Source organism: Priapulus caudatus, unplaced genomic scaffold (assembly GCF_000485595.1).
Source record: "Priapulus caudatus unplaced genomic scaffold, Priapulus_caudatus-5.0.1 Scaffold1255, whole genome shotgun sequence".
Lineage (NCBI taxonomy): Eukaryota > Metazoa > Priapulida > Priapulimorpha > Priapulimorphida > Priapulidae > Priapulus > Priapulus caudatus.
This window is the reverse complement of record NW_014578316.1, coordinates 75,622-87,503: the sequence shown is the minus strand read 5'-3', so window position 1 is coordinate 87,503 and position 11,882 is coordinate 75,622. Positions and strand designations below refer to the sequence as shown.

The following is an 11,882-nucleotide window of genomic DNA, read 5'->3' as shown; positions in this document are numbered from 1 at the left end:
GTTCCTTAGGCTCATTCCTTCATAATGCCGACACATTTGCTACTTGTTGTTTAGTCCGCGTGGCCTGTGTCGGGGTCCTGGTGCCGCTAGTTGTATGGTGGCTGTTGTCCAGTGGTTCTGTGTGCCGTAGTGTAGTGCCGCTGTTCCTGATAGTCTGCTAGGTGGCTGTGTAGTTGTAGAGCTGGCCTGTTGTAGCTTGTAGGTGGCTGTGTTGTGGGTACTGGCTGCCCTAGTTGTAGGTGCTGGGTTAGTTGTAGCGTGGCTGCTGTCCTGGTTTCTTGGTGTCGCTAGTTTGTAGCGTGGCTGCTGTAAGTTGCTAGCGTGCTGTGTAGCTGGTACTCGGGGTGCTGCGTAGTTGTAGGTGCTGAGTTTTGTTCCAGGTTGGGTGGTGCGCCTGAATAATGCAGCAAAGAGACAAGCAATCATTTGCTCACGCTATTTTTTATTCTACGCGCGAAATAAATTTCTGGCCAGCCATTATCCTATATAACGGTAATACTGCCTAAGGCATTCTCATATGACGTGTATCACATGCTTAACATACGAAACACATATGGGGGGTGGATATTAATTATGTAAGTTGTAAAGGTCCACCGACTCTCGCCTTTACTTCAGCTCAGGAAGCAGCGCATACAAACTCTCATTTGTCATGTTTAGTTGCGAATATGCCCCGTAAGCAACGTCATCGGGTATAATTCGTATGCTGCGCAGACTAATAACCGAAATGAGGAAGCTCGCTGTCTCCCTCAAACGTCCTGGAATACAACGTTCAAATAAACGTTAGATTTCTTAGGCCACATTAGCGCGAAGAAATGAACAATCGTGTCGCTATAAGTTTTGTGTATACCGCTGCATTTTACATAGATTAGACACTGCTACGATTACTATATGCTGCTTTGGTTTTATTTTATAATTACAACGATCGTTGTAGTATAGCAATGTTGAGATTTTGATCAGTTCATCTATTTGATTCGCCCTACACACACCCCGTTGGCAAGCTTGCCTGAGCGTGTGGCAGACACTAAAATTGAAGAACAATAAATGTTGGAGAATATGGCTCTCACGTGTACGCATTTAAAAAAGTCCACGCACCCACAAAAATGTTCGTGAATACGCAATTATTCATATACCATTAGTTAATATCGAGCCCACGTCTTACGAAAACAGTTTTTTTTATAAGAACTCACCGTCCGACATGGGCTTTGGTATGTTTAATTTAGGTCGGCTACTCGTAGAGATCATGTAGCCGTATTCACAGCATCCTGACACGCCAACTTGACTGAGCTCTATAGCTCCCTCGCCGAGAATGATCTGGCAATGGACGTAGCTCGAGGGCACAAACGGGTTATCAATTTGGCGGTGCGTCCATTCCACGTTACTGCGCTTTACACCCGCAGCCCTCTACCACATTGTTATCCCGCTGCCATCAGCTTAATCCTGTAATTCGTTCTGTCCTTGCCCTCATCCCTTCATATGCGACACATCGGTACTTGTGCTTGTAGGTCGCGTGGCTGTGTCGTGGTTCCTGGCTGCCGTTAGTTGTAGGTGGGCCTGTGTCCGTGGTTTTACTGGCCCTGCCTGTAGTTGTAGCGTGGCTGTGTTGTGGTTTTCTGGTTGCCGTAGTTGTAGGTGGCTGTAGATTAGTTGTAGGTGGCTGTGTTGTGCGGTACTGGTGCCGTAGTTGTTACGGTGGCTGTGTAGTTGTAGTTTTTTGGCTGGTGTAGTTGTTAAGGTGGCTGTGTAGCTATGTAGTGGATGTTGTCCTGGTTTTGGCCTGTCGTAGTTGCTAGGTGGCTGCTGTAGTTGTCAGGTGGCTGTGTAGTTGTCTAGCGTGGACTGCGTAGTTGTAGGTGGCCTGATGTTGTTGTTCCAGGTTGGGTGGTGCTGAATAATGGCAAAGAGTCAACAAGAATCATTGTCACGCCCCCCCCTCCCCCCCCCTATTTTCCTTTTCTACCCGGAAGTAATTTCTGCCAGCATTATCCTTTATAACGGTAATACTGCCTAAGGCATTCTCATATGACGCTTATCACATGTTAACATACGAAACACATATGGGTTTAGGATATTAATTATGTGAGCTTCTAAAGAGTCCAACCGACTCTCGCTCTACCTTCAGCTTAGGAAGCAGGCCCATACAACTTCTAATTGTCATGCTTTAGTGCGATTGCCGGAAGCAACGTCATCGCCGGTATATCGTATTGCTGCGGGACTATACCGAATTGAGGCTAATGTCGGCCGCTTCTCTCTCAAACGTCTGCGATACAAGCTTCAAAATAACGTCAGATTTCTTCAGGCCACATAGCGCCGAAGAACATGAACAATCTGGTCGCCTATAGTTTTGGTATAACCGTGCATTTACAGCTAGATTTAGACACGTATACGATACTATTATGTGTTTTGGCTTTATATTATAATTACAACGATCGTTGTTATCGCGCAATTGAGCATTTTGGGAATTCAGTTCATCTATTGATTTGCTACAATGAGGCTTGAAGCTTCTTGAGGTGAGGAGACATTGAAATTTGATTCTTAAGAACAATAAATGTTGGAGAATATGTCCACGTGTACGCATATGTAAAAAGTCCACCCAACCCCACAAAAATGTTTCCGCTGAATACGCCAATTATTCAATATACCATAGTAATATCGACCCACGTCTTACGAAAAGCGTTTTTTTATAAGAAACTCACCGTCGTAATGGGTTGCCGCTAGTAATTACGGTCGGTACTCGCTAGAGCATCATGTAAGGTATCACAGATCTGACACGCCAACTTGGACTGACACTCTATAGCTCCCTCGCTGAGAATTGATCTGGAATATGTACGTAGCTCGAAGCCCACAAATCGGGTTATCATGTTTGGCGCGCCGTCCATTCCACTTACTGCGTTTAACACGCCAGCCCCTCTGACCCATGTTATCGCCTGATCAGTTCATCGTTTAATCGTCTGTCCTTTGGCTCATTCCTTCATACTTGCGACACATGCGTACTCCTTGTGTTGTATTCGGTGCGCCTGCTGTCGTGGTGCTGTGTGCCCGTAGTTGTAGCGCTGGCTGTGTCGTGGGTTCCTGGTGCCGTTGCTTGTAGGTGGCCTGTGTAGTTGTAGGTGAGCGTGTATGCTTAGGTAGGCTGGGCCCCTGTGTTGTGGGTTACTGGTGCCGTAGTTGTAGGTGGCTGTGTAGCTTGTAGGCTGCGCTGCGGTGTCCTGGTTTTCTCGTGTTCGCTAGTGTTAGCGGCTGATGTAGTTGTAGGTGGCCTGTGTAGTTGTAGGCTGCCTGCGTAGTTGTAGGTGGCCTGAGTTGTTGTCCAGGTGGGTGCGTTGCCTGAATAATGCGCAAAGAGCAAGAATCATTGTCACGCCTATTTTCTTTCTACGCGGATAGCTAAATTTCTGCCCAGCATTATCCTTATACACGGAATACTGACTAAGCGGCATTCTCATATGACGTTATCACATGTTAACATACAAACACATATGGCGTTTGGCATATTAATTAGGTTGCAGTTGTAAAGGCCACCGACCTCTCGCTTACCTTCAGCTAGGAAGCAGGCATACAACTCTATTGTCATGTTTAGTTGCCGCATTGCCCCGGCAAGCACGTCATCCGGCGTATATTCGTAATTGCCTTGCGCGGCGCACTTAATACCGCAATTGAGGAATGTCGCACCGTCTCCCTCAAACGCTCTGGATACAGTTCAAATAACCGTCAGATTTCTTTAGGCCACATTAGCTGCGAAGAAATGAACAAGCTGTCGCTATAGTTTTGTGGTATAACCGTGCATTTTACAAGTAGATTAGACACGCTTACGATACTATATGGTTTTGGTTTATTTTAATAATTACAACATCTTGTATGGCCAATTGAGATTTGCGAATATTCAGTTCATACTATTGATTCGCTACAAGACCAAGGTTGAAGCTTGTGAGGCCCTCCACCGCCTGGGAAGCACATGAAATTGAAAAAGAACAATAAATGTGGAAAAATATGCTCACGTGTACGATTTAAAAAGTCACGCAACCCACAAAAAAGTTCCGTGAATACGCAATAGTCATATTACCACTAGTAATATTCGACCCACGTCTTACGAAAATGCGCTTTTTTTTATAGAAACTCACCTCGTTTAAATGGCGTGGCTAGTTAATTAGCCGTCACGGTACTCGTAGAGATCATGTAGCGTATTCACAGCATACCTGACACGCCACTTGACTGAGCCCTCTATAGCTCCCTCGCCGAGCACCTCATCTGGCACTTACGAGTCGACAGGCACAACACGCGAGGTAGCCCGGGTCAGCGGACCTGTTATCATTTGGCGGCGTCCATCACGTTACTGCGTTTTAACACCCGCAGCCCCCCTACCCATGTTATTCCGTGATTAGTCATCTTTAATCGTCTGTCCTTGGCTCATCCCTCATCATCCCGAACCACTTGGTACTTGCTGTTTGTAGTCGGTGGCTGTGTCGTGCGCCTTCCTGAGCTAGCCGTAGTTTGTAGGTGGCTGCATTCGTCGGTTCCTGGTGCCGTAGTTGTAGAGTGGCCCTGTGTAGTTCAGTAGGTGCGCTGTGTAGTGGTAGAGTGCGCTGTGTAGTGTAAGTGCTGGACTGTTGTAGTTCGTAGGTGGCCTGTAGCTAGTTGTAGGTGCGCTGTGTTGTTACTGGTTGCCGTAGTTGTAGGTGGCTGTGTAGCTTGTAGGTGGCTCGTGTAGTTGTAGGTTGGCTGTGTACTTGTAGTGGCTGTGTTCCCTGCCCGTTTCTGCGTGTCGTAGTGCTATGCGTGGCCTGTGTAGTTTGTAGGTAGATGTTAGTTGCTAGGTGCTGCCCGTACGTTGTAGGTGGCTGAGTTCGTTGTTCCAGGTTGCGGTGGTGGCTGAATAATGGCAAAGAGAAGAATTCATTGTCACGCCTATTTTCTTTCTTACGCGCGAATGTAAATTTCTGCCCAGCATTATCCTATATAACGGGACTCAATACTGCCTAAGCATTCTCAAAATATGACGTTATCACATGTTACAACATACGAAAACACATATGGGTTGGATATTAATTATGTGAGTTGTAAAGGCTCCACCGACTCTCGCTTACCTTCAGTTAGAAGCAGGCAATACAATTTTTATTGTCTAGTTTAGTTTGGCGATTGCCCCCGGAAGCCAACGTCATCGGGATATATTCGTATGCTGCGGACTATATACCGAATTGTCAGCGAATGTCGCTCTCCCTCAAAACGTCTGATACAAGTTCAAAATAACGTCAGACAGGATTTCTTGTGTAGGCACATACCCCTCGCGAAAAACATGAACAATCTGCTACGCTAGTTAGTTTTGTGTTATAACGTGCATTTACAGTAGATTAGACACGTTACAGCATACTATATGTTGTTTGGTTTATATTATAATTACAACGATCGTTGGTATGGCAATTGAGATTTTTGGAATTCAGTTCATCTATTGATTCGCTTACAACGAGGCTTGAAAGCTTAGTGCAGCCGTGGGAGACATGAATTGAAGAACAATAAATTTGGAGAATACTGTTCACGTGTACGATTTAAAAAGTCCACGCAACCCACAAAATTTTCGTGATTACGCTCAATTATTCATATACCATGAGTATATCGACCCAGTCTTACGATAAGCGCTTTTTTGTATAAGAACTCACCGTCGTAATGGCGTTGCGTAGTTAATTAGGTCGCGTACTCGTAGAGATCATGTATGCGTCTTCACAGATCCTTGACACGCCAACCATTGACTGAGCTCTATAAGCCTCCCTCCGCCGGCAGAAATTGATCCTGGATGTACGTAGTCAAGCGGCTCAACGCGTTATCATTTTGGCGGCCGTTCCATCCACCCGTTACTGGCGTTTAAACACCCGCCCAGCGCCCCTCTACCCATGTTATCCTGATTCAGTTCTCTTTTAATCGTCTGTCCTTGGCTCATTCCTCCGTCATATGCCGGACACATGCGTACTTGTGTTGCTAGTCGGTGGTCTGTTTTTTTTTTGCTTTTTTATGTTGATAGGTGGCCTGATGTCGTGCTTTCTGGTGCCGTAGTTGTAGCGTGGCTGTTGTCGTGCGTGTCCTGCGTGCCGTAGTTGTAGGTGGCCTGTGTATGTAGGCTGGCTGTGTAGTTGTAGGTGCGCTGCTGTTGTGGGGGGAGGGGTACTGGTGCCGTAGTTGTTTAGTAGGCTGTGTCAGTTGTAGGTGGCTGTATGCTAGCTTGTAGGCCGGCCCTGGTGTAGTGCTAGGCGGCTGCCTGTAGTCTTAGCGTGGATTGAGTTCGTTGTTCCTGCCTGTTAGAGGTGGTGGCACTGAATAATGGCCCAAAGAGAAGAATCATTTCACGCTATTTTCTTTCTACGCGGAAGTAAATTGCTGCCAGCATTAGATCCTTCAGAACGGTAAAAAAAAAAAAAAAAAAAAAAAAAAAAAAAAAAAAAAAAAAAAAAATAAAAAAAAAAAAAAAAAAAAAAAAAAAAAAAAAAAAAAAAAAAAAAAAACAAAAATAAAAAATAAAATTTACTGCACCCAAGGCATTCTCAGTATAACGCTTATCACTATGTTAAGATACGAAACACATATGCGGTTGCCATATCCTAATTATGTGCAGTTTTAAAAGGCCTCCATCGCGCCTATCGCTTACACTTCACCTGCCGAAAACAGGCCATACAACTCTATTGTCATGTTTTAGTTTGCGATTGCCGGCCGAAACAACGTCATGGGTATATCGTATGCTGCGGACTAATACCGAATGAGAAACTGTCGCGTCTCCCTCAAACGTCTGCGAATACAAGTATCAAATAATGTCAGCTTTTTCTTAGGGCCACACTTAGCGCGAAGAAATGAACAATCCTGCTTCGCATATAGTTTTGTGATACAACTGCTGCATTTACAGAGATTAGACACGTTACGAAGTATATGTGTTTGGTTTTATATTATAATTATACGATCTTGCGTATGGCAAATTGAGATTTTGCGAATTTCGTTCATCTATTGATTCGCTACAAGAGTTGAAAGCTTTGCTGAGGTGGGAGACATGAAAATTGAAGAACAATAAATGTTGGAGATATGCTCACGCTGGTACGATTTAAAAGTCCACTCGCCAACCACAAAAATGTTCGTGCATTACGAATTATTCATATACCATAGTAATATCGACCCACGTCTTACGAAAGCGTTTTTTTATAAGAACCACCGTCGAAATGGTTTTGGTAGATTAATTAGGTCGGCTACTCGTAGAGATCATGTAGTTTCTTCACAGATCCTGACACGCCAACCTTGACTGAGCTCTATAGCCTCCTCCGAGAATGATCTGGATAGTACGCTAGTACAAGGCGCCTCAAACGGCGGTATCATTGGCCGGCCGTCCATCCACCGGCTTACTGCCCGTTTTAACACCGCAGCCCTTCTACCCATGTTATCGTGATCAATGTTTCATCTTTAATCGCTCTGTCCTTGGCTCATTTCCTTCATATGCGACACATGGCTACTTGTGTTTGTAGTCGGTGGGCTGTGTAGTATAGCAGCCCGTGGCTGTAGTAGTTGTAGGTGGCTGCCTGTAGTTTAGGTGGCTGTTTTGTTGCTAGCGTGCGCCTGCCTGTACGTGTAGGTGGCCCTGTATAGTTGTAGGTGGCTTGGCTGTAGTTGTAGTGGCGTGTAGCTGTAGGTTGGCTGATGTAGTTGTAGTGTGGCTGCTTTATAGTTGTAGGTGGCTGTGTTGTGGCTCCTGGTTGGGTGGTGACTGAAAAGTTGTGGTAATGAGATCTGTTATATCGCCATTCCATGCAACGCCGATGCGAATTGCTGTCAGCACTATTTATTAATGTGCTTATCACATAATAGCAGAAAGAATAAATACTAGAGTGGAAGGCGTTCTTCCACATTTCGCTTACCTGCAGCTTCGAAACAGGCATATAACTCTATCGTTACGTTCAGCTCCATTTCCCCTGTGAGCAGCGTCAACGGATATATTCTAATGCTTCGTGCTAGCTCCGGTACAAGAAATTTCGCGTGTCCCTCGAACGCCTGAGACAAATATTCATATAGTCAAATATAGTCCACTATAATATAATATAATATAATATATAAATATATAAAATATATAAGAATACTATATAATATATATAATATATAATATATATGAATATATATATATATATATAATATATTAATATATAATAATATATATACAAAAATAATACAAAAATAATATTAATATGAACGATTTGATACGATACGATACGATTCGATTACCACAGATACGATACGATACGATACGATACGATTACCACAGATACGATACGATACCATACGATATTACGATACGATACGATACGCATACCCCGATACATACGATACGATACGATGACGCATACGATACGATTACGATACGATAACGATACGATACGATACGATACGATACGATACGATACGATACGATACGATACGCACAACGCATACGCGACACGCATACGCCGACACGATACGCGAACAGCGATACGCCCGAACACGAGTACGCGACACGATACGCGACACGATACGCCGACACGATACGCCGGACACGATACGCCGAACGACACGGCACACGGACACGCGACACACACGCCGACACGACACGCGACACGACACGCGGACACGAGACACGCGACACGACACGCGACACGGGGACACGCGACACGACACGCCGACACGACTACGCGACACGACACGCGACACGACACGCGACACGACACGCGACACGACACGCGACAAGACACGCGACACGACGACGCCGACACGACACGACACACGACACACGACACACGGCACACGGCACACGGCACACGCGGCACTCGACACACGACACACGCACACACGACACACGCGACACACGACACACGACACACGACACACGACACACGACACACGACACACGACACACGACACACGACACACGACACACGACACACGACACACGACACACGACACACGACACACGCCACACACGACACACGGACACACGACACACGACACACGACACACGACCACGACACACGACACACGACACACGACACACGCAAACGCGACACACGAAACAAGACACACGACACATGACACACGACACACGACACACGACACACGACACACGACACACGACACACGCACACACGACACCACGACACACGACACACGACACACAACACACGACACACGACACACGACACTATACACACACGACACACGACACACGACACACGACACACGACACACGACACACGACACACGACCACACGACACACGACACACGACACACGACACTACGACAACACGCACACACGGACACACGACACACGACACACGACACACGAACACACGACACACGACACACGACACACGACCACACGACACACGACACACGACACACGACACACGACACACGCGACACACGACACACGGACACACCGACACATCGACACACGACACACGACACACGACACACGACACACGCACACACGACACACGATCACACGAATACACGCACACACGACACACGACACACGACAACACGACACACGACACACGACAACACGACACAACGACCACACGACACACGACACACGACACTACGACACACGACACACGACACACGACACACGACACACGACACACGACACACGACACACGACCACACGACACACGACACACGACACACGACACACGACACACGACACACGACACACGACACATACACGATACACGATACACGATACACGATATTAATATAATATAATTATAATATTAATATAATATATATAATATAATAATAACCTCTATTGTATCGGCACATATATTGGCCATCTGCAATCGCCGGGGCGTTGGGGATCCTCGACCAGGAGGCCGCCCCGTTGTGTGTGTGTGTGTGTGCGTGTGTGTGTGTGTGTGTGTGCGTGTGTGTACGTGTGTACGTGTGTGTGTCATCTAAGCTGTTTCTATATTTTTCACATTTGCCACTTGCTTTGCAGTTGATTGAAAATAATAAGAAATATGAAATATCTCTGATAAAAAAGAGTAATAATCTCGTCATCTTCGCAAGTTCTCTGTATGTTGATAACTCACCATAGAGAGGTTATGGTAGAAAATTAGGTCGGTACTCAAGGAGATCATGTAGCTCTCCACGGATCCTGCCACGCGCACTTCACTGAGATCTATAGCTCCCTCACCGAGAATGATCTGGATGTACGTAGTCGAAGGCACAAACGGGTTATCATTTGGCGGCGTCCATCCACCGTTACTGGGTTTAACATCCGCAGCACTTCTACCCATGTTATCCGTGATCTGCTCATCTTTAACCGTCTGTCCTTGGCTCATTCCTTCATACGCGACACACTGTTCTTGTGTTGTAGTCGGTGGCTGTGTAGTTGTAGGTGGCTGTGTAGTTGCAGGTGGCTGTGTAGTTGTAGGCGACTGTGTAGTTGTAGGCAGCTGTGTAGTTGTAGGTGGCTGTGTAGTTGTAGGTGGCTGTGTAGTTGTAGGTGGCTGTGTTGTGGTTCCTGGTGCCGTAGTTGTAGGTGGCTGTGTAGTTGTAGGTGGCTGTGTAGTTGTAGGTGGCTGTGTAGTTGTAGGTGGCTGTGTCAATGCTGATTTTATGCAAAGAGAGAAGAACATACCGCCTATTAATATTATCGTTTGATTCAGATCTCGTTGAGATTGCACAGCCGTCTGTTGTGTGGGCGTATTATTCGTTTCATCGTATTTGGAGATGCTACTGCACCCTATTTTAATGCACGCGTAACACTTTATTACAGTGAACTCAAATTGGTTAGGATTCACTCGATCATATTTTGATATATACCGTTGCACGTAATATAAACCTGTAGCCACAATTCACGCCAAACTACTACACGTGAAAAGTACACGCCTAAACCAGTCGTGCGCCACAAATCATGGCGGACAAACAACATCCACCTCACAGCGGACAAACAACGACCACCATAGATTGGAGAAGTTTGACTCACGAGGCTACCATACATCTGAGTAAATAACCAAATTAAGTTGATGTCGGCGAAATATAAATTGATAAAATGCGAAATTAAACCGATATAATTATAATCGATATAAAATCGAATCGGAAACATTATAAATTCACGGCGTCTCCGTAGCAGGCTCGTCAAATCTATGTGGGGCGGATTAGTAACCGGTGCACGCGCCAGTGTCCATTTCACACATTTCTGTGATTTATACCACCGATCTACTTGTAATCTGATTCGTATACTCACACACGCAATCTTCTTCATCGCTGCCATCCGCACAGTCGTTTACGTTGTCGCACCTGTTGGTGTTGTCAACGCATGTTCCGTTACCACATGTGAATTGTCCCAGCGAGCACGGACCTGATAAAGACAATCGGGGTTCTCTAGATAAAAACAATATCGGCACACGTCGATGGCGTGGCCAGACGACAGAATTATGCGCCATACAGGCATACTGCCATCACATCCGCGCACTTCGTCATCGGTTGTCTTTCTGTATCGTATATATAGCGTCCTCAGAAAACAGCTTGCGTTAATATCTATCGTAGCATTTATCCTTGCTAACGTATACGCAGTCTTTGCTAACGTATACGCAGTCTTTGCTAACGTATACGCAGTCTTTGCTAACGTATACGCAGTCTTTGCTAACGTATACGCAGTCTTTGCTAACGTATACGCAGTCTTTGCTAACGTATACGCAGTCTTTGCTAACGTATACGCAGTCTTTGCAAACGTATAAGCAGCCTTTATCATTGCTTCAGCAATACGTTGCTAAGATTTTGTCGTAATTTCACAACAGCTATATCTGATATATAGATATGCTGATCGAAATATTCGTTGCACCACACGCTGAAACAAGCGGGAGGCAGTAACATCGTACATATA

The 11,882-nt window shown here is 45.7% G+C and overlaps 1 protein-coding gene across 1 annotated transcript; it reads right to left on the bottom strand.

Annotated features, from left to right (window-relative positions):
• Positions 1–3,121: 3,121 nt before the first annotated feature.
• LOC106815993 lies at positions 3,122–10,424 on the bottom strand. The gene is made up of 5 exons (XM_014820524.1): positions 10,084–10,424; positions 7,881–8,013; positions 7,592–7,729; positions 3,535–3,684; positions 3,122–3,324 (listed from the first exon to the last, which is right to left on the bottom strand). Exons 1-5 carry the CDS (start codon positions 10,333–10,335, stop codon positions 3,122–3,124), a joined length of 876 nt encoding a protein of 291 aa, XP_014676010.1. The 5' UTR covers positions 10,336–10,424.
• Between the last annotated feature and the right edge of the window lie 1,458 nt (positions 10,425–11,882).

Bases quoted from the DNA above. Each gene is read 5' to 3' on its own strand.
- LOC106815993 (XM_014820524.1), bottom strand. From the start codon at position 10,335: ATGAGCCAAGGACAGACGGTTAAAGATGAGCAGATCACGGATAACATG. The intron at 8,014-10,083 runs GTGAGTTATCAA...TATTTGTCTCAG, and splicing joins TCTACCATAACCTCTCTATG to GCGTTCGAGGGACACGCGAA. The intron at 3,325-3,534 runs GTAAGCGAGAGG...CGCATTATTCAG, and splicing joins TGCCTGCTTCCTAGCTGAAG to GCAACGCACCCACCTGGACA.